A 23,816-nucleotide genomic window follows, 5' to 3' on the forward strand; every position below is an offset into this window, starting at 1 on the left:
CATGGCTCTCTGGGTCTGCTATTGGATTTGGACTGCAGTGTAATAAACAGCTAAGGTTTAATTAATGGTAAATGAATACAAGACATAGGTTATGACTTTAACTAATTAGGGAATTGTTGAATTAAGTCTGCCTTGGAATGCAAGGCAGTACAATCAATATCCAATAAAAGGACTATGTATGTAATTTACCTGCAAATGTGTTTCCAATACCATCAAAGTGAGTTTAAATAAGTAAGATATATGAAAGGCTACTGGAAAAAGATTTCAAAAAGTTAACACTTTATGACTTCAAAAAAGGTTTTTCTCCTTGCAGAAGGAATGTCATCTTGAAATATCCTCCCATAACACAGATGGTGACACTCAGACACAGCTCTCCCTAAAGGACAGTGCAGACTCCAAACCCTTTTCCTTGACAATGCAGCATTAGCAAATCCTGCCTCTGCAGGGTACAGTAGGCACAAACCAGTCCTCCCAACATGAACCAATTAAGTTGATGTTGAGCTCTTCTCAGGGTGTCCTGGGCTGCAGTGCTGTGCGTGCAGAGCCTCTCAGGGTTCCTCATGCTGCCCCTTCCTCCAGCCCTGGGGAAGCATTCCCAGGCACACAAGGAGGTCACCCCACGAGGGGCTGAGCAATCCCCAACACTGCTTCTCCTGTGTACAGCAGCTCTCACAGCCTGATTACTCATTCTGTAATCACTCATCTGAAATAAAAAAAAGAAACCTACCTACTCCCTTGTGGGCATCTATGCTGGTAAACTCTATTGTCCCATTATGGCCCTTCCTAGGATTTTCCTGATACTGTTTGTGGTTCCCATTGGGACAATATCTGTAGGAAAGTCCATAATCTGCAAGATAAACCTGGAAGACATGAACAGACAAATGAATAATGCTTTTGTCCTTTGAAAGTATAACCTTTATAATTAAGTCTTAAGAAACTGATAGGTTAAGGACAGCCTTAGATCTAAATTTTATTAAACCAAATGGTGCCTCAGGATAAAATATGTACAACTGGGGGCTATAACAGCTGCCCTCCCCATTTAAATCCTTCCACTACTATACTCTTATCTTATTTCAGAGTTGAGCAGAATTTCAGTCATTTTATTTTGTTCCCGAGCTCTCTGCTCTCCAGGTGGGCATCCAGACATCATAAACTGCAATACGCCTTTTATGCAGTCCCACGTTGCTTATGGGACCCCTTCCTCCCCCAACTTAAGCAGGCACACACACATCCCCCTGTTTGGATTTTCCAGCAGCTGAGACTCTTCAAATTCAATTCTACTGTGCAGCTTCAAAACCAGAGGAAGAGGCAGCAGCTTCCCCCAGCTGGACTGGACACAGGGCTCCAGGGCCCCAGGGACAGTGGCCACAGGACTGCTGGGCACCGGCCCAACCATAATCCCACGCTGTGGAATGCCACTGTCACTAATGTCCTACATAAACTATTGAAAGTGTAGGATAAAACAAAGTGAAACAAACCAGCTCTTCCCAACCCAGGAAACCATCTAATAAACCACTCCTGAATTTATAATACATTTTTTAAAAGACGCAGAACCAAACTCACTCTCAGCTACTCTGAAGCAAATACACTGAGTTACATCAACGTAAGAGAAAAAAAATTGGGCCTAAATTGCATATACTGCAATAGTGCCACATTCACCATTCCAGCCACAGATTTTTGGGGCAAAACCTCAATCATCTGAAGGCACAGAGATCACTTCTACTAAACCTTATTATATGATAAAGAAAAACATCTTATTCGAACCTTAGTTTAGTTTCCTCTTTAGCTACAAAACAGTTTATACTGAAAAAGTCTAAAATGAACTTTTTTGGCACTCACTTGCAATTTAATTATGTCACTGCTGGTAAAGGCAAAAACAAACAAAAAACCCTCAAGAAAACTTAATGCATTACTGTGGAGCACATTCTGTTGAACTACTGATTCCTGTTTGTGCTCCAGGCAACTTCAGATCCTGGGATTGCTGGTCTCTTGGTTTTGCCATTTCTGCTGCAGGATCTGAGCCTATCTGGAGCGTGTAAGCAGGGCTGCAGCACTCGCTTCCTGCACAGGGGTGGCTGTTAACATTATCGACGGTGTTTCTCACCTGACAGACCAGCCAAACTGGGATACAAGATTAAAGACCAGAGGCATGGATGGCTACAAAAGCTGAGACAGGGCATCAGCTAGCTTGGGCTGACCACTTGGATTTCCTCCTGCATCTGTTCTGCAGCGTATTCCTGATGCTCTGGTGCTGCCCGAACTGAGCCCATAGTCAGTCAGAGAACTCACTCAAACTACCCTAAACACCAAGTTTTGTGAGTCTTCTGGATCCTTTGTGGGCTGGGAAGGAGGGAGGACCCCAGAAGGTGCATTCTTCCCAGACTCAGTGGTGCACTTTGGATTTTGCTTGACTACAGGTCTCTGACATGGACAGGAAGATAAAATACCTTTAAAAATTAAGGCAATGCCTTACATTAAAATGAGGTTTTAACTGTTAGGAAAAAAGATAGACCTGCAGCACCTCTGGCAGCTCTCTGGTTTGGGCTGGCCATACCAGTGTATGTGATAGAGACTCTGATGTGACAGCCCAGCCCCTTTCAAACTACATCAACAACAGGCCACCTACAAAGTAGCCAGGAATATTTGTTAGTCAAACTTGAAGTAAGTTAAAAAAAACCCCCAAAACCACATATCCTATCACAGTAACTATGTTCTTTTTAAGTTTTAAGCAGCTCCATTAATGCAGTCCATTTTTAACCAATGGATTTGCTTACAATATCTCCAGTAGCCGCATCAGCAGAGCAGTTTTCAATTTATATGGAAAACCCCCTAGAAGTGAGAAGCAGCTTTAAGTTATCCTGCACTGACTGATGATGGAAAGACCTGGAAATAAAGAGGCAACTGTTTCTAAAGCCACTCATGAAGGGTGATCCTAACATCTGATCACAGCACTCTTCCTCAAAAGCTGGCCATGAGTGTCCCAGTTCAGCTTGTTTCTAGCTGGGCCATTTATCACTTCCCTAATTTTCACACCACATTTTTTTCATAAACATGGCAGCCTCTTGGCCACCAACAACAATCAATCCCCTTCAGCTTGTACAAAACCAGCAATGCACTGTTACAACCTTGCCACAACCATTATCAGAATGACTGTGTTATTTTAAATTACCATTAATTTCATTTCATCAATTCTCATTATAACCCTTTCATCATTAAAAAGATATATAGTTCTTTATAGCTAGTTGTCACTTTTTGATAATGTAACACTGCATGCCCTTCCAAATTTGCTCAGAATATGGTAGAGGTAGTTAATTTAGAGTTTATAGTTGTTGTGGATTTTTTAAGGGTATAGGGAAGGGGAAAAGCAGACGAATATTAAAGAATACTGAGAAAAATTAAGGCAGTTTTCATCTACATGTTCTTTTATTAGGAGCAACAAAACAAATAAGAACAAAAAAAAAGAACAAAACAGAGCAGAGCAATAAAGACAAACAAGACACTGGAATAAGAAATGGTGCCATGGGTGATGAAGGAGCAGCAGGGACATAAGCCCAGAACAGCTGGGCTTGGCTGTGGTACACTGTGCACTCCTTCCCACTCACCTACTTATTTTAACTCGTGTTTTTGTTCAGGTTTCTCTTCTTTACACATCCCAGTCTGCACAGACTCTGCAATGCTAGGCATGGTCTGTTTTTAATAGACTTTTGGTTTAGACCATGAGCCAGATTTCTGAAGTCTTCACCTTTAATTTCATGCACATGTGAATGTGCCCATCTTGGCCAAGTGAATTATCACAGGCACAAATAATTACCTGTGAGCACAGGCAGCCAGCCACAGTTTCAGCCATCCTCTTCCCTTTTTGTGCATGACTCCCTCACAGTGCTCGGTGTCTGAAGTGCTAAATATCTCCTAAACATGTAATTCTTACAACTTGTACACATGATGATATTTAATTGCACTGAGCTGGGTAGTTATCAGCCTGGCCCTTTGGATTCTTGTGGTATTTCCTTTATCTTTGAAGGACAGAGCAGGAGATTCCTTGCTGGAAGGATGACTGTACAGTGATTTTCTTTGTGTTTCCATTCCTAGGCTTATGTCATGCCTGTAAATAAGTAAGTTGATACCTACTAATAAGAGGCAGATTGGTTGCCAATGGCCAGAGTGCTGCCAGGTTTGCTTGGACACTGGACTACAAAAAGGATAAGGGCAGACTCAGGTCCATTTCAGGACAGGAAGTGTGAAGTTTGTAATTGGGACAGAAAGAGCATCTTTCACAAACAAAAGCCAAGGAAGGAGGGAAGCAGGTTACCAACAGAGAGAGGGGAAGGGGCACAGGGCATCTCTGCCTACTGGAGCCTTCCTAAAAACACCTGAAGGAGAACAGAAAATATTTGAATTTTTCTCAATTCATCTGCACTTCAGCAAGTCTGTCCCAGTGGGCTAAAAAGCAGGAATCACAATGATTCATCTCACAATGAAAAACAGCTTGAAGTCAGAATTGCTTTCACACAACTTTTTCCCATAAGATCAATGCATGATTTCTGTATCTTTTGAAACAATTTTGTATTTTTCGATCTCCGATAATCAAGTCAGAGTTCTATTGTGTAACTACCTTGTCTAAGAAACACCAGGACTGAGGTGTAAATGCAATTAAAATTTACAGCTTTAAGACCCAAACAGACTTGAGTCTGCAACACTGCAGCAAGTCTGCCCATAGAATCCATGGGGAAAAACTACTACAAGGTGGTTGTGTGGAAGAGGTGCTCCCCCAAACATAATTTATTTAAAATACAGATTTTAAGCTCTTGTCTCGTGACCACTTGTCCCTCTTAATAGTATCACCATTTAAATGAGATTAATAGATTTGAATTTCTTTCAGAGTCTCTATCAATGCTGCTTGTTCTGCTTTATGATACAAACAGTTAGAACCATGCACCGAATTATCTTTAACTCTCCACAGCCCTGAGACTGTGCTTCACCTGTAATTTATAGGTCTGATCACTTCAAGTTTCCTTTGAGGCCTCTGTGAGATTCATGGGCTGTGCACTCCCCTCAGTCCATCACTGCTGCTTTGTCAGTCCCTGTGCAGGTCCGTGTTCAGAAACATTGACTGCAGAATTGATCCTGTGACCTGTAACTCAGGGAATGGCCTCGCTGCCTCCTGCTGAGCACATCTGCAGCTCTTTGAGGTCACTCGATTGGGAGCTTCTCCCCATTTCTAACCATCATTTGGAGGTCACACAGTGATAGAACCTTTACTTTATTTGTGTCTCTGCTGTGCCACAGGAAGTAGGGGATAGCAGTATGGATTCCACACGCCCTTTCAGAAAGGGGACTGTTATTTATTGGCTGTGGTGTAAATTCACCAGGTTAATTTACAGGAGAGAGAGAGACCAGCAGCAAAAATTGCATTTTTTCTGTCATTTAGTAATTTTTGATGTGTATTCTTACGTGCAAATTTGTCTCTAGCTTTCTGCAGTTGCAAAAACCATAAAGTTTAGTATAAAGTACACATGCTTTTCTGAACAGAGGTTTATGCCTCTTCATCACAACAGAATATGGAATTATATTTTGAGTAGAGATATAGATTATTTTTAAGAGATGAGTTTTGGTTTCTTTTAAAAACAATTTCTTTAATTCTAGAATGCTTACAATTTATTTTCTCTTAAAATCCTAGACCCTAAACAGAAAGAACCCACCGGCATAAAATTCTTGAAAAACCTCACCACAGAATTTGTTAGGTCAGGCAGTTTTATTATGCCAACTCCCCCTGGAGCTACAGAAGCCCTGGGCTTGTATTCCTGAGTTGGAGTTTGCCACAGGCTAGATGCTCTCACTCCCTATATATGAGATTAGGTTGATCATTTTACCTTTTTTAAGAAAACAAAAACAACCAAGACAATCAAGTTATTCACTGTGTTGGCAGAGAGAAAGGTGGCACAAACACTTCACACTTACAGGAATGAAAGTTTAACTCATACCATAGAAATGCAAGCAAATATTAGAAATTCTCCCCATTAGCACTTCTGAACTAGAATGTGAACTTTTTAAAATGTTTTATAGAATAATTGCAGTGGAAGACAAGTTTTGCTGAAACAAAATTCTACAGAAAATCTCCCAGCAGTGACATACACTTTGTACTGTTGAGTTAGGAGCTACTGGACTACCTATTGATTTCTTTTATTTAATAAACCCTAAAACATCTACCCAGTAACTCACAAGTACCTTACTTCTAACCCATCAATGAGTTTACTATCATTAAAGCAAATTACAAGTACAGCACAATCTTCATACAAATAACACCGGAAACAAATCAGAAAATCACCCAGCTATCTGCCCAATGCCAAGTCAGCTACAAGTATGAACATTTTATGATTACTCTAAGTGGACACTTCCAAAGTGATTGCAATGTGAAAAACTGCAGCATTTCTTGCTGTCATAAAAATACACAACAGCCAAGACAAAAGCAAAGTCATTTGAGTTGTGCTAATGGTTGCAGATTGTCTTGGCTCTAAAGAGCCTCCTCCTCTGGATTCGGCAGAACACCATAAACTGTGCAGCACTAGCTGCTACCACTGTATAAACCCAGGGTTGTCCTAAACAGCCATGCTGCTTTTTAAATGATGTCTTTCAGAAAGCTGACAAGTTAAATTTGACTCAGCCATTTAACTTGAAGCTTTTAAAAAGAGCAGATATACTTGAATGGTTCACCTCCAATGGCAGTGAGCTGCTTTGCAAGATCTGTTTATCACTGCAGCAGAGAAACCACAATTGAAGGAAGTATTGCTTACAGCTAATTATATTTAAGTGAAGTTGGAGATGTCCTTTTCTCCTAAAGGATTTTTTTCCAATTAAAAAAGCATACTTAGATTTTATTACCTGAAGAAAGAAAAAAAAGACATCAGAAGAGCATGTGGAATGTGGCAGGACCAAAAGATTTGTTTCAAAATATTTCACCCAAGCACTTCCATTTCAAGGCTGGCCTTAGAGAACAGCAACCTTAATCCTACTTACCTGTTATATCCACTACAATGAGCAGGACAGGAGAGTAAGGGCATGGAAACAATTCAAGGCAATACTAGAAATCTAGAACTTCCAAGAATGAAAATACAATGGGGCACATCCTTAATCTTTACTGATACCCTTTAACTGGCATAACCTAGAGCAGCAATTAGGTCCTCTTCATTAGTTTACCCATCCATACTGGTATCCCAGTCAGCAGTCTCCATCTCTCAGGGAGAGCCAGCAAAGCATAGCTGTGTCCTGCTTCTTTCTCAGCCCTTAAGCTCCACAGAGCCACTCTCAGATCGGTTGTGAGGGGATGCGAATGTTCATGCATAAACTCCTTTTAATATATGAATTATTGCAGCAGAACATATTAACTTAAAACTTTCCAATGGTTATAAACACAGTAGAGTAGAAGTGCAGATAAGTAAACACACTTACCTCGTGTGGATTGCTGTAGCCCAGAAGAAGATTTGCTGCTTTAATGTCACCATGGACATATTCATTTTCATGTATGTATTCCAAAGTATCCAACTAGGAAAGAGTTTAGAACAGAGCAGAAAACATCATCATCTTCTCCATTCTGCCCCTAACCCTGCTACCAAATATTTCTCAGTTGGACAGGGGAATCAAGGGCTACACAGACTGAGCTGACACATTTGGCTTGGACTAATGATGGCAGAGCATGAACAAGCCATACTTTGCATGAGATATCCCATCTGCCTGTGAGTACCAGCTTCTAAATCACAGAGCAAAAATGAAACCAGGACTTTATAAACACCAGAGGAGATGATGAGAACACCAAGAAACACTTAGAAACATCAGATTCAATCAGTTCTAAAGGTCTGGCATAAATTTAATCCAGCCAGTTATTACATGGCATGCATTTCATGTCACAACCCCCCTGCATCAACACCTCCAGCTCCTTACTGAGGCACAAATAGCTCTAATTATTAGTAAAAAACACATTTGCACTTGGCAACTCATATAAACAACAACCCAATCCTGACCGTGGGAGAGCACAAAGAGTATTACAAGTTTATCAATTACGTGACTATGAAAGCCCTTCATTTTTTAAAATATATTATTGTTTAGATTAAAAGGATGCTTTGGATGCATCCAGTCTACGAGTTCCTCTTCTCTTAAAGAAGACCATTAGAAGAACTTAAAGACCATTGCCTCTACTCCATTTTCTGTGTACCTCTGCTCAGCAATAGCAGTATTTCACAACACAAACCATGTTACAAAGGAGCACATATGTAATCTTCTGTTGGAATGTGCCAGTCTACACCCATTTGAAAACAAAACTGGTATTTGCAGACTGGCCAAATCCTGGCCTGTATGATCAGTGTGTTCAGCAAACACACTGAAAATTTGGCATTCAGGCATGCAGTTGTGAACTTTGACAAATATGGATGTCTAATACAATACCCTTCAGACACTGGAAAAAAAAAATCAATACATGTTGAAACATGAGAATAGGCTTACGCATCTCAGTCTAGACACACACGTTGAAGTGGATGGTCTGTGTTTTAACCTATTAGGAAAAGAATTGGTTTGACCAAATTTCAGTCTATAGGGGGTCTCAACACTGTTTTTTTCTAAAAAAACCCAGAGAAGTAAGAAAATACATAGCATTTACACGTTTAATTCTAAGCTCAGCAGCCACCTAAAGGATGTATTAGCAAGATAATTCTCTAGCTGAACTCTGCAAATTTGAGCCACAGTAATTTCCTCTCTCTGTGCGTACCATTCGTGCCCCAAGTTGCAGAACAATCTCCTTCTTAAATCTGCTTCCACAATCTTCAAAGATTCTTTGAAGGTCTTGCCCCAGTCTCTCCATGACCATGAACCTGTAGCTATCAGGAATATGGAAAAGGGAGGAATCCTTTGAGACATGACGACTGCAAGTTTGTGTCAGATTGAAAAGACTTCATCTCCATTTTTGAAAATGGGTCATCAGTCAAATTGAGGCTTAATTACCATTCATCTTATTACCTTTTTCCCTTGTACTCAGCCAGGCCTGATCCCCAAAACACTGGAATTCCTAAACACCTTATTTTTTTGAGATTCATCCATTTTCTTACTGTAATAGTAAGAAGAACATAACATTGGGTTAAAGGCAGCTGAGAACTCCAGGTCTGGGGTGTTTTCTCTGTCCTAAGGCTGGCCTGTCTCTGGAGTCCAGTCATTGCTGTGCACACAATAAATGGGGCCCTGTTCTGGCTGTTTGGCTTCTGGTCTCCCTCCTGATCAGGAAGGACAAGGACAACACCCAAGTAACAAAACCTATCCTACAGCTATCCAGAATTACCACAGCACCAACTGGGACTGGTTCAGGGTATATAAATGAGCTGGCTTTCAAGCTCTAAAGCAACAGTTCTTAACAGAAGTAGTTAAACCCAAACTTGTCCTTACATCTACCTGAATCAGAGTTGAGACATTACTTACTATGCTCTTGTTTTGCAGCCCTCTGGTAAAACTTCAGCTCAGAAAATAAGGGGCCATTTTCAAGATATTCCTGTTGAGAAAGAAATAAAACTGGTACCATAAAAGGCATTGAAAGACAACAGTTTCTTAAGAAAAGCATGTAAGAAATACCAAGAGAATTAAACCCTTTTTTCCCCATCTCATATATTCCATGTCACCTGAAATTTAATTTTAGTAGGTAGCTAAAAAGAAAAGTTGCTTGGCAATGCATTTTCATAAACAACACAGATTCTTTCAGATACTATTTAAGACACTCTTTTCAGAAATATCATAGATCAGGTGTGTTTCAGGTCATAGTCTAATTTTCCTTACTAAACCATTGAGGGGCTGTAATCAAGGGAAAAATGTGTGTCATGGAAATGCCAAATATATCCCCAAGCAGGGAAAGGATATAAAAAACCCAAAGAACCAAAAGCCACAAGCATGCAATAGAGACCCAATGCTGAAAATAAGGATAGATAATTTAGAGGAAGAACTGCATGCAAGTCAATAATTTAGAAATGAGATCTACACATTACCACTTTAATGACGTGCACTGCATCATCTTCTACAGGAACCTGTGTTTGAGAGGATGCTGCAAAGAGATGGAGATCAAGCTGTATGCAGCAAAATGCAACTGCAAATAAAGACTGTGTTAACACTGAGTCAGGCAACCAAAAAATACACAACAAAAGATAGTCTGAATTCCTGCTTTTAAAGGTCAGAGCTTCGCCAAGCTCAAAGAAATATAAAACAAAAGCAACACACACAGAAGTTTTAATCAACAAGTAGAGAAGCAATTTTAAGCCACGTTTTCAGAAGCCTCCCCCTGCATGTTCATTAAGGAGTAAGCAGGATGTCCTCAGTGCACGTTTGCACCACAATGAGCTATTCCATTAGGACAGATGCTGTTTAAGTCATTCCAGCCAATTGGAAAACCACTGTATTTGGTTGCTGTCAATCTACTGTCGTGACAAAGACACCACTTAAAAGTTCTGACCTACATTATGCCTCTAGACAGGATTGTCTGCTTTCCTCTATTACAATTAATTTGGCCCTAGAACTTGATTTCTATTCTGGCACTATTTAGACACTGGCCTAAGTTAGGGATAGCACAGCCACCACCTGCCTAAAGGGGAGCTGAGGGATTGTGCCTCTCAGTGCAAGTAGAGATTTCAAAACAATAATTGACCACATGTGCCAATTACAGCCCAGGAGACAGAACCTCTGTGCACAGACAATGCAATCCTATTTTCTTCTGACCCTGAGAGAACTATCAGCTCTCTCTGATACTACTGAAGCTACATGGAGCTACACTGGGATTAAAATTTAATGAGACTAAATCATCTTTCAGAATCATCACTGAAAAAAGGTAAAAAGAATACAGTTCCTAGGAAATAAGTGTCCCTTTCAAACTTCTGATAATGATCAAATACCAACAACAGTCCAGGTGTGAAACACTTCAACCATCAGCACACACAAAAATAGACCACTTTTATCCACATAATAAAAATCAAGTAAACTTGGATCTAATCAAACCATCCAAGCTTACTTTTTTTGATGGTCAGGGCATAAAAATACTTTTACAATGAACAGACTCCTTCAGCTGCCATCTTCCTTCAATTCTGTTCAGCATGTGGGTTGAATCTGGCAGTGTACATACCCCAAACACCCACAGGCTCCCCACTGACACTTCCCCATGTAAATGCTGCTGTGCCAATAACACATTAAAATAAAATTTAAATATTAAAACAGTAGCTCTGGAAGGTGTGAAGAACTATCCATAAACTCACACAAGTAACAGTCACATTCAGAACACAAAACTACTAGAAGGGAAATTTTGGTACACTTCGAGATTCTTACCATATTGTTGTACTGAAGTGGGAATTAAGGCACAGGCGTTTATGTCTTTTATTTTTCTCTGCCACATATAGAATATGTGTTAATAGAAGACATTAGTTGAAAGGAGAACATCCCATATGTTTTCACTGCATTCAACAACATTACCCAAACAGCATTTTATGTGCTCCCTTTACTAGCAGAGATCAGAAAAGAACCTCTGGATAAGAAAATGTAATTCAATACCAAGTTACCGAATAGAGGGGGTTGATAGGTGTAGAGAAGTATCAAATTTAAATGTATTTGAAAGAGTCTGATCTAACTTCCCTGTAGACTTCTTGACATTTTATAAAGAGAGGCCTCATTCATGATAATCTGGAACACAGTAACAGCTGTCAGGGTAATGAAGAGCAATTAACAGGAGGTAGCCCAGCGAAAGGGCTTCGCCCCCGTGGCTCTTACACTGTGCTGGCTTGGATGCTTTTGGAGTCACACCGAAAGAACATCCTGAAGGAAAATAAACCCAAACGTAACTGGCAATGGTTACAAAGTGAAAAGGGAGAAAAATCAAAGCTCAACAAGATACTGAAACAGGTGCCCCACAAAACGAGTTACAATCAAGACTACAAAAGAAGAAAAGGTATTCGTTTTATGGCACATACATGGAACAAGGCACATCAGTCCCAGTGAATAACACGAACTTCTTACACAGGTAATGCTGGGACAATCAGTGTCATCCATACAGATAAGCAGAAGTTTTATGTGCACCTTTTGTTACATCACTTTAATTACCATTCAGATCTCTACCAGCAATACTCCAGTCGCAGCTCAGAAAAAAGACAGACAATTTTTTTGTCCATAAATAAACATAAATGGTTTTTTAAAAATTGTCTCATTACTATGTATAGCTACTTAACAGACTGGAAAGGCTCCCAAGGTTTAACAAACAGTCTGATTACATACCTCATAGACCACCACCACATACTCTCCTGCGAGTTTAGCTCATAGTTAATTACTGTATACTCGTAATTAGCCATGTGCTAGCCTCGTTCTGTGTGGTAGCACATGGCTATTTATAATATTACAATCAGTTAAATGCTAGACTGCAGGACAGTGAGCAGAGACTCTGCAGGAGAGCACTGCTGATAGGCAGGAGGTCTCTGATGGCAGATAAGTACTCACAGAGAGTACCAGGAGCACTATATGGTGAGATTATGTTTGCAAAAAAACCTTAAAATAGCATAACAAGGGTATGAGTTCCCAGGTTATGCTGCTTTTACCAACTAGAGATGCACAACTCCTGATATTTGGGGAGGGGGGTGTTGATGCAGGCACACAACCAAAACCATTGGCTGCATAACTGGGAGCGCTGGTGCAGGATGAAGCTGTGGAGCAGGCTGTGGCAGTTTTCACCTCGTGCCAAGAGGAGTCTCACAAAACATTTGCAGAGGGCAAAGGGCACAGCTCTGCTTTCCCTTCCTCCCCTTCATCCCACAGTCACAGCTACCATACCAGTGAGGAGCACACAGCTTCAAAATGCCCTCTGAAATGAAGCAGCGCAGTAAGATTCACATCCTAGGCCATAATTTCCAAGTGCAGTGCCTGCACAAGTAACTTACCTTACCATGTCCAGAATTCCCTGGTTTCACCCAGCACAGCAGTTAAGGCCTCATCATCCACTTTAACCATGAATTTCATCCCTTTTGTTGCTGAGTGCCACCACTTTAATTAAAGGAGCTCTCTAAATGTTAACAAGCCATGGTAACAAAAGGGTGTTTGTGGCTGAACTGCCATTTCCTACAACCACACAGCACAACTGCAGCCTGACAGAGGAACGTGCCAATTCCCTTTGCCAGTTCAAACGTGCTTGTTGTAGTTTTAGCAGTTAATTTGTGGCAGCCACATTTGGAATATGGTGAAATATTTTCAATGGCTCTCACAGAACCAGTTTTGTTGACAAAGTTTACACAGTGGAAAAGAAAACAGCATTAATTTGGCAGTTTGGAAGAACATCCCTGTTCCTGTCCACAGCTGGTGTCTTTGCCACTGCTGGATATTTTGAGGATATATTTGTTGGGGAAACATGAATAAAAGTATTTTCAGAAGTTCTTTAGCTGCTACTATTTTATTTTTGCTTTGTTCCACTCATTAGCTAATCCTGAAAAGTGATATATCAACTTAGTTTTTGCAGAAATCAAAACTAATCTCAAAAATATCACATTTTTGAGGTCACAGGCTACCTATAAAAAAAGCTGGAAAAGTTCTGACCCTGTTTAAGTCAAGGCAAGACCTGTTAAATACAATGGGTAACAAATGGGAGAAATGTTGCTCAGAGCATCTAGCAATAAAAAAAGGATCCAAGTTGCAGCAATAGAACTACTGAAAACAAAATGTACACAAGTAAATAAAAAGTAGCATTTGCTATTAAACACAACTTCAACCATTTCCTACATCAGGAAGGTGCTAAGGCAAATGTTTACAGGCAAACGAAGCACATTGCCTCCCCCTCCCACTGCAATATCCAATTATTTCCCAAAAACTGAAACATTCAGTGTTTGAAGGGTGTTCACACTCCACTTTTGATGCAGCCAAAGGACAATCTGCTTCTATTACTTTATAGATGCAGCATCATTTCCTGGACAGACTTTTCTGAGCAGTATATTTGAACAAGTTTTATTCTAGATTCTTCTTCCAAGTAGCTCTAAGAATGTAGAGGGGTTTTATACAGATAACAGGTACATAACCCTCCATAAGGCCCATCTTCCACCAGACCAAACCAAACTGATTTTGGGACAAAATAGTGTTCAACTGCTCCACTGCTTCGCAGGTAACTCCAAATGCCTCCAACTTAAGAACAGGTAGGAAATTTCACTACATTTCTTACTCATGTTTCCGTGAAACCTTAATCGTGGCTCACCAGAGCCAAAGTTGTTGTATTCCACAGCAATGGAAGCCAATTGTTTGACTTTCAAAGTTAATTACGCTAAGCTGGAATAAGGATGACACATCCTTTAACCCCAGGCAGAAAAGCTTTGCATGGCCTGCTCTTACAGCACTCTCAGATGGGAGCCCAGGCCTCTAATATTTAAAACTTGATGCACAGACTGTTTTCTGGCAAGATTCTGCTGCAGCCCATCTGCTGGTCTGACATGGTGCCCACTTAGAAGATACAATGCCAGTTTCAGTAGGGTACAGGTGCCAAAGACAACTGAAGGAGTGCCCTCTGCAAGGCAACAGGTACCTTAGCCGTCCTCCAAAGCTCCTCCTACATCCCCCACTGAAAATAAATAAAAAATAAAGTTTTTTGCTCTCCCGACCCCCAGCATTACTCAGAATATATGGAAAGAGAATCCCCAACACATGATGTGGCAGAACTCTACAGTGTAACAGTAATGATCTCTGCAGGCTTTTTAACAGGCTTTAGACTACTGTGCAAAATGAATTACACTTTCCAAGTTAAGACTTTCAGCTTACAGAGGACCAAAAAAGAAAGAGGGAGGATTGCAAAGGAAACACTCATCAGCAAGAACTAGCAAAGGTAAGGAGTATTTTCTCTTTGACTGATGGTGCAGATCCTGTACCATGCAGTCAGCCCTAAGTAACCTCTGAGTAGCAAAATCAGGCTAAACATGTAATTTAGTTTGCCTACAAACAGGGTGCTTGCAGTATCTCTATTTGTACAGTTTAATGTCAGTGACTAGACAAAAAGACCCTTCCTGAAGGGGTGTTTGTCTACCAACAAATTTATTTTCACGCTAAGGTTCACTCACACCTGCAAGTACAACGCATTTTAACATCTTGAAGTTAAGGAAAATCCATCCCTATCCTGAGTTACCTGCTAGAGCTTTTAGTTATAGGGCTTCCTTAATTAAAATTCTTCTTTCCATTGAACTAATAAAAATCATGCTGTATTTATATTTCAGTATCATTTTACTGCATTTTTAATTCATTTGCTGCATTATTTTAATTTAAGCAACTCCTGGAGGACTTTGTTTCTCCAGAACCAATTGCTAAAGCAGATTCCTAAGCAAACCAAGGAATGAACAGTAGGACCAAGTGCACTTCCATCAGTGCTTCTCTTCTCTTGACACAGGTACCCCCCCGCTCACAACTACACAAATTATCTATGAAAATTAGTCTGAAACAGAAACAAACTCTTTCACACCTCAGCCTGATTCCCTGAATACCAACAGTTAGATTGCACTATGATCCAAGCTTAAAAGAACAGGCCACGCCAGACTTTGTCCTTACCTCCACCAGTAGCAGGGCTCACTGTACTGCTAGTACTAAAAGACAATATTCACCCATTTAATCACTATTTACTGCTCAGGAAGAAATTCTTTCCCTCTTCCTTGAAAATGTGAGGAAAAATTCAAAAGGATAGTGCACTGGCTATGCTGATCCCCAAGCAGGGCAGAATTCAATGACGACTTTATCGATACTTATTTTCCTGAGCTTCATAAAATTAAAACACATTTACAATGTGCTAAGTTCTACTGTAAAAGACACCATCTAACAAACATTTGTACGTAAATGTAAAAAAAATTTGTTTTTCAGAACCATCCCTTTCCATGAGAAAGAAGCCAGCAAGTGGATAGTGCTGTATGTAGCAGTTCTCACTGTGACAGAGGAATCTTAACAAAACATTGTGTGACCTTTCTGCATTTAAATTTTCAGTCCAAATTGTACATTAATAGAGTGCTTGCAGCAGGACTAGAGAATGATTTATACAAAGACTGGTGTTAATTACTGGCTGTGATCAGAGAGATAAATGAGAGAACATAAGGCTCCTCAACTCGGTTCATTTTCCACTGTTCTCCACAGGGCTACAAACCAGTTGTGAGAGCACCAATGTTACAGCCTTCCTCAGCTACTCTTCACTCTGCTCCCCTTATCAAAGGGATAACAGCTCTACCTGAGGTGCCTGAGAGCAAATCAGCACCAGTAACACAAAAATAAAACTTCCAATGTACAATAGCATAGTTAATTCCTATTTATGAGCCACGTTGCTCTTGCTATGGCAAAAACAGTGCTTGAGAGGACATCTCTATAGGGCTTCTGTGACTTTTTCCTTAGCTGGGAGGAATCAGTGTTTGCAAGCCTTCTGCTGCTGGATTTGCTCTGGCTGAGACCAAAGTGAAAAGGCAAGGGAAGGAACAAGTCAACAAAGAAGTAAATAAGTTGGCACAGATTGGAAAAAGTAAGACTAACCAGAAAACAAGGGAAAGCATTTGTGAGGCAGGACAGAACATGAAGATGGTGGTAACTTTCATGCACATAATTAGAAGTTCAGAAGCCCTATATTTGCATCCCAGGACTCAGGGTCAGTAAATGGCTTTCAGCAGCTTGGATTTAGTGAACAGAACCTTCTTCCACAAAATGCACCCCTAGTAAATATATTTTGCAGAGATGCCGTAAAATTTCTCAAGAACATTGTTATAGATTAATGGAGTATGGAATACCCTTAATGGGAAATTAAGCTATAACAACCACATCAAAATCTTTACACTGCTACTGTAAAAATACTTATTAAAAGATATAGCTGGCAAAGTTAACCTTTACTTTCATAAAAGGGCTGTGCTCTTCATACCTGGCAGGCAATCGAACCTGTCTCCACTCTCCAGTCTCCCACCTCTCTACAGCTCCTTCTGGGCGAGCTCCTCTCTGAAAGTCAGTGGTCCTCTCACACCTTTTTCTAGATGCTCTAAACCCAAGTCTGAACAGCTCAGAGAAAACAGGTGTCTACAAGCACCTGTACCTTAATCTCAAAAACTTGTCATCTACTTCACTCCCCTTGGTTCTCAAAGACAGCTGAATTTTGTAGCATCAAGCCCCCAAAAAGTTGCTGAATATAAAAACATCAGAGATCAAGAGGTGGACAAAAAAAAAAAGCAAGCTTCAGTGTCAATACTCAGGGATAAATGTCCCTTTTCTCTTTAATTGATGAGCTACAAGGGGAATTGAGCCTTCAGTTCAGTGCTGCAGGTAGCATTCACTGTTCCTCCTGAAAGAAGGGATTAAATGAACACACAAATACCACTACAAAAGTGGCAGCTGCCTTTCCTCAGCCATGCTGTCACTTACAAAAAAAACAGAGAATAGCAACACCAACAGTCCCTGATTGTATTCTCATTCTAATCCACTGACTGCTCTCCACCTCAGTTCAGTGGGAGCCAAACTGCAACAAACACCTCAATATAAGAAACCACCTTGGTGGTCTCTGTGATCAGGCAGAAAACTCAAATCTGCATGGAACTGTCTGAATCCCACATCCTAAACCACCCTCAAGGTCCAGTGTGATTTGGCTGCAGCAGGAATTTGGCTGCAGCAGGAAATGACAGAGCTGTATTCTGAGTGATTCAGGAACACAACATTACTTGTCTTACACTTGGAGAGCTACACCCACTACAGCCTTGCTTTCTGCACTCCATCCCCAGCTCCCTCACACCCTTCTGTCTGTGGGAGACTTCTGCAGGTTCCCATCTTCCTGTCCTTTACCTTTGAATGGCAGTACCCAGAGACACCTTCACTTTTTAGCTCATGCTAAGGTCTGTTTTCTCATGGTAACATCTCTCATGTGCCCAACACACAGCATCTCTCAAATGTAACCAACTAATGGTTCATAATAAGGTAATAAGATATATCAAAAGGATGTATCATAATACTAAGATATATCAAAAGGAAAAAGAAGGTAAATACTCCAATACGTGTCCTACCCTTCCACTCCTCTGTATCTGCAGTTAGCTGAAACCCCTATCATTGCCACTGGTTCTGTCTGCAGAGCAGTGAGGAATAGTGTGAACTACTGAAATTCCAGAGAAAACCAAACCAGAAACTTCACTACAGGAAGCTCTTGGATGTACTGCTACTGGATGTATAGCTGATTTCTGCATCAAAGGAAGCTGGTCTGTGTATAGGAACGACTTGCTTAAGTTTTATGCCTTAATATTCCAGAGTTAATACTACTCTAACTTAAAAAGATCATGTTAGGCTCCAGAAACAATGTAGTAAACTGCTTCTAGATAATTCTTTACTCCTCAATACAAGCTCAGTTTAGTTCCAACCAGACACTTTGTGCCATGAAAAAAAGAAAAACCAAAGCACCCGAGCTCATATTGCCTTGAACACAGGATTTGCTCTTTCACAGAGCCCAGCAACACTAACATACATTACACCCTCTGCAGTGACCCAGAATGCTTTACAAACTGCCTTTCAGAACTATTCACTCCTCACAGAGCACAGACTGACTGAAATGCAGCAGCTTCTTTTGAAGGAAACACAGAAACTTATCTAGGCCAGAGCAAATACCAAACACCACTTCCACCTCTGCTGAAAAGATGTGAATTCAGAGGCAGCACCCAGCTAAGTACTGTTACTGTTTTGTTTCCTGGATGAAAACTGATTTACTCTTGGCCAGAAAATAATACTTACAATAACCAGAAACTGAAAGAGGGCTACAGAGCATTAGGCTGGCATAAGGCCAAAACCGTGGCTAAGAAAAGCACTTTTCCTTTGAAAAGCATCGCCTGGCAGTGCTCTTCGGTGGTCTTTGACACAGTGGCACCTTGGTTGCCCCCCCACTCAAGATCCACAGAAAAGTGCATTAGTATCCAGCAAAATGAGCTGGACAGGCCATGGAGAACACGCTGCATCGTGAGCAGGAATGGAACGGGAACACCAGCTCAGAAAACCACTCCTGGACAAGGATCACCACCGGCATGTAAACAAGAGTAACTTTTTTTAAAGTTACTGCCTTATCCAGCTCAGAAAGTTACAAAGCAATTTGCAAGTCACCGTCTTAATTATCAGTGGTATTTTACCTAAATAGATCAAGCCAAATCCTCCCTGGCCGATCTGACTGCCCAGCCTCCAGGTTTTTCCTTCGGTGTCTTTCAGGATCATGTCTTTAGGGAGCGGGACTGGCAGCTTGCCTCTGCCGGGACCTTTGGGCGGCATCGTACCTTGAGCGAGCAGAAAACGAAAGAGAGTTTGTTGGAAAATAGTTACCGGCAGGTACAATACCCCTCTATGTGCTTTGCCCACAGGCACGGAACAGGGACGGGGCGATGCCCCTCAGCCCGCTCCCCCTCACCCACCTCCACAGAGCCCCCTCGGCCTCCCCCCGCCGCCGGCCGCAAACTTCCCAGCCGGGCACTTCCGCAGCAGCAGGAGGAGGAGGAGGAGAACGTGGCTGGACGCCGTCTTCCCGCGGGGAAACCCGGGGCGGGGACCGGGGCAGGGCCGGGACAAGGGAGTCCCGCGGCGGCCGCCTCCTCACGGCCCTCAGCGCGGGGGGGGCGGGGCGCGCGCCCTCTCCCGCCTCCCCTCAGCCCCGCCCTGAGGCGCCGCCGGCACCGCCCCCCCTCAGAGGCGCGTAGCGGGAAGATGGCACCCGGAGAGTGGCTGTGTCTCGGGCGCTCCGGCTCCTCGCTTCGGGGGCAGGGAGAGGGGAGACGGAGCAGCAGGGCGATTACGGAGAACGGAGGAGGAGGAGGGAGATGGAGCAGGGAGATCATGAGGGACGGAAGAGCAGGGGGAGATGGCGTCCGCGAAGCTGCCTCAGCCCCAGGTGTTCCCGCTCTCCCGCTTCTGAGGCTGCGCTTTGCAAGGGAGGAACTTTTTAAAATTATCTAGTGCATAGAGAAGTAGGAGATCAGGCGGTCTCCTGCCTGAGGTAAAAAAGAGAACAAAATCTCAGCTGACAGGATTTGGGGTGCAGCAGGCACTTTCAGGAGGTGCAGCAAAGTCACAGAGCTGTCATGGTGCCACGCCTCAGTCAGGCCACTTCAGTTTTCCCTCAGGATCTTCCTGGCAGAAGTCAAAGGTAACAATCTGCACCAAGAAACACAGGTACTCACTCCAAAACAGCACAGCGGAAGAGGCTATGGCCACCTCAGGCTGGTTCCAGGCAGGGACAGACGAGAGATGCAGCTGACCCAAGAGCTAATCAGCCTCATCACCTTATAAATTGGCAGTGAAGGACACTGTGAGGTGAGTTTTAATTCCCCAGGATCCCAGGGCACAGCTTTGATCACAAGCCACCATTTTATGCAAGCTTTGCTTTATCAATAGGGTCCGTTCACCCAGGTACGAAACACCTAGGCAGAGCTCCCGGGGGACCACCACACCATGGCCACAAGCCCTTTTCCGAAAAAGGGGGTATAAAACTTAAAAGTTTAAGCCCATTTTTTAAAAAAAGTACTCATCTCTTTTTTAAAAGAAAATCAAAACCCAAAACATCAGCAACCACATAATTTGCAAGTGAACTTAAAAGTAGTAACACGGATTACGACTGCAAAGCTTATGTATTGCCATCAGTAAATGAAGTCTTTATGTAAGAACCCTTTCTGCTTCGTCAGCCTTGCAGGCTCTGTGGTTTTATCATTACTGAAAAGACCAGCTGAAGAATTGCCAGCAGAAAGCTCACCCATAAAGGGAACAAAGTCAAAATTTCCATAAAGCATTTTGTAGAGTTTTTCCCCTTTGCAACAGTTGTCAAAACAGACTCTAGGAGGGTGGTGTTGGGGTTGTTTGGTTTATTTAAGAAAGCAACCACAGATGCCCAGTTCAGCATCAAAGAAACCATCACCATTATCAGTGTTATGTGTTACCTGGGTAAAGGATCTTTCCAGGAGAAAGTTACCTCTAAACAGTTGCCTGGGAATCAGAGGCATCTATTTAAGGAGAAAACTTTTTTGCTCAGCTGTTGCAAAGAAGTATCCACATGATTAAACTGAAATGAAAGCATGATCAAAGGGCTTCCTGCTTCCAAGCTCTTTCCCTGCCCACAAAGTTTCACCAGAATAAGGAAGTGAAACAAATCAGATGATTTGTGCAGGGAAAAAGAAACCAAACAGGTTAAGTATGAATAAATAGTAAAAGACATGATCCTGAAGGAGCAAAACGGATTAGATATGCCTATTTTTGTTTTGTTTTCAATTATGTAAGAACTGGAGCTCCTTTTGTCCCCACAAAACCACTGAGAACACTTTAACATCAGGAAGTTAGTGGGATACATTGATCTCATTAAAGGCTGGGGTTCAATACAAAACTTTGCAGCTCATAAATATGAGTTGTTTTGACCTCATTTCACACATTTTATTCATGAGCAAAGATAAGATCACAAAAAAGAGAACAAGTTCACGGAGTTCTGAGGAATAATGAAGTAATCAGGAAAATGCTATTTCAAAAATAGCCATTACAAGCTAATAGCCAAACTAAAAGTGAAAATAGATGCACAAGCACCTGTTAATGAATACAGCCACAAAATGCAATCAGTTACTGGTTTTGAAAATAAATTGGGCTATGTGACCTATCCCTTTGACTCCTACAACACAGACACCTGCAGAGGTAACTGGGGTTTAAGATCCTCAGTTTTTAAATGAAAATTTCCTTTTGCTAATAAAAAAAAAAAAAACCCAAAACCAAAACAAGCAACTCTACCGCTTTAACTTCATCCAGGTCCAAGAGTATCCCAAGTCTGAGCCATCCTTAATATCTTGCAGCTCTATCACAACTTTTGCAATTCAATATTATCCTGTGTTATGGGAGGGTTTAAGGCTTATCTCCTACAAGTCATGGAAAATACCTGTGGGTTTGTGTGGCTGTTTTGTTTGGATTTTTTTTTTTTTTATGAGAGAATAGATGCAAAGTTAAAGATTTTCAAGCTTTTATCAATCATTAAAAGAGTTAAAACCCTCAAAGACAACCACTCAGGAAGGTAAGAGAAACTAGTCATATGACTCATACAAAAAAAAAAAAAAAACCCCTACTAAAAAGAGAAGTTCCTGCACACACCAGGCCATTCCTGAAGAATAAGTTTATACTTTAAATCCAGATCTTGATAAATATTAATAAACAACCATAAGTAGTAGGCCCACAAAAAAAGTGTGTAAATGTCACCAGCAATTTTTTTATCACTTGGTTCCAGACACTTTAAAACACAAAATTCACACACACATATTTTTAAAAATTAATGAAGACCAAGAGCTTTACCTAAGAAAAACTCTAAGCAGATTAGAACTTGATTCTAGAGCCTTTGGCCCTATAAATAGCACATTCACGTGTTTTGTGGGTGGGACTAAGAAATGCTCTTTTCCTGTTGGGCTGAACTGGAGATGGGGCTTTTTTTCTTTTTCCCGGCCTATCATCACCCAGTTAGCAACCCTCCCAAAAAACTGAGCTTCATTTAGGCAGGTTAAATAAAGCCTAGTGGCCTCTTCACAGTTCTACAAATTAGCAGTTTGGGGAGGTGATAAAGGGATGAATGGCCAAAATAACTACACGTGTGAGGGTGGTTTTGTGGTTTGGGTTTGGGTTTTTCCAGGAAAGCCTAATTATGACAAGCAATTTCCCTTCAAGGTGATACTGCTACTGCCAAATTAAAAAATCCTAGTAGGAGAAAGGTGAGTATGCTCATAAGAGTGAAAATGTACAAATCCTGCCATTATCACCCTCTTTCTAGGATATGTTCTGGAGAGTAACAATCAGCTGTGCTGGTTTACCATGGGCTGCATTTAAAGAGTGTGGTGAGATTCTCATGGAGTCAGTGCTTTCTTTTAAGTGTTTAATAAGACAGCAAACCTGTCCTGAGGCTGTATTTGTTTGTGTCTTTGTCTTAAAGCACTGTACATTAAACGTTTGGTCCATCTTCCATTTATTTTAATTTTTTTCTTCTCCTTGCTCAAACCTCAGCTTGAATATAAAAGATTGCAGTCAATTATGTGAAATCTTGCAGTGTCACATGCACAAAGCCCCTTAAATTTGCTACAGTAGGTGAGCACTTGTAGCTTCTCTCACCACTGCATTGTGATGCTTTTGTGGTATTTAACGCTGACATTTTAGCACTTCCACATTCAATTCTCATGCTTTGCTCCAGATCTCACTGATGCTTAAAATATCATGGCTAAATTTACTCCGGAGATGTAACATCTCTGTATTAAGAGCATTGACAACAAGGCATCAAGTTTCAGACTGCTTCCCAGTTTGTGCTGAGAAATCTATTTGTGTCCCTGCATCTGTGCAGCTCCTGTGCTCCTGCCGTGCTCATTCCATTGTCGCTGTGCTCACTGCTGGTTCCTCAGAACTTTGGGAGTAATTACTTCTTGCAGTATCCAGGGAGCTCCAACATCCAGGGGCCATGTTGCTCAGCTCAGTCATTGTCTGGGTGCACTGACACCCATTTCAGAGCCTCCTGACTATTTTGTGTGACTGGCCCCGTGATTGAGATCACGTAATTACAATAATTAGGAAGCTCACCTCAGGATATTATCAGAGCAACCCACCCAAACCTAAGTCCATATGGTTTGAAATAGCTAATGAGTCAGTTAATGTGCTATGTCCAGGAGTAATGGACACTCAATACGGATGGCATGGAGACATCATTTACCAAATTCATGACTGATTAAGGTTTTTCATATAGGCAGTTCTTGTATTTTGCATCTCACAGTGAGTTCAACCTATTAAAGGTGTTTACATGTTAAACAGAACAGAGGAAAGCAGCT

The 23,816-nt window shown here is 41.4% G+C and overlaps 1 protein-coding gene across 4 annotated transcripts in view; it reads right to left on the reverse strand.

The window, feature by feature from the left end:
- VRK2 (VRK serine/threonine kinase 2) overlaps positions 1-19,597 on the reverse strand; it is a 37,430-nt gene extending 17,833 nt beyond the window's left edge. For 2 of the 4 annotated variants that reach the window (XM_042049264.1, XM_042049263.1), the window contains exons 1-8: positions 19,410-19,597; positions 19,134-19,274; positions 10,014-10,111; positions 9,457-9,526; positions 9,004-9,091; positions 8,756-8,864; positions 7,447-7,539; positions 728-860 (exon numbers count right to left, since the gene is read on the reverse strand). In XM_042049264.1, the coding sequence (XP_041905198.1) occupies positions 728-860; positions 7,447-7,539; positions 8,756-8,864; positions 9,004-9,091; positions 9,457-9,526; positions 10,014-10,111; positions 19,134-19,269 (727 nt within the window). In that variant the 5' untranslated portion in view covers positions 19,270-19,274; positions 19,410-19,597. The remainder of the gene's footprint in view (positions 1-727; positions 861-7,446; positions 7,540-8,755; positions 8,865-9,003; positions 9,092-9,456; positions 9,527-10,013; positions 10,112-19,133; positions 19,275-19,409) is intronic. The other 2 variants (XM_042049261.1, XM_042049262.1) reach the window with 2 other exon arrangements.
- Between the last annotated feature and the right edge of the window lie 4,219 nt (positions 19,598-23,816).

Source organism: Corvus kubaryi, unplaced genomic scaffold (assembly GCF_017639235.1).
Source record: "Corvus kubaryi isolate FWS band 111438036 unplaced genomic scaffold, C.kubaryi_AGA036_p1.0 70, whole genome shotgun sequence".
NCBI classification, from domain to species: domain Eukaryota; kingdom Metazoa; phylum Chordata; class Aves; order Passeriformes; family Corvidae; genus Corvus; species Corvus kubaryi.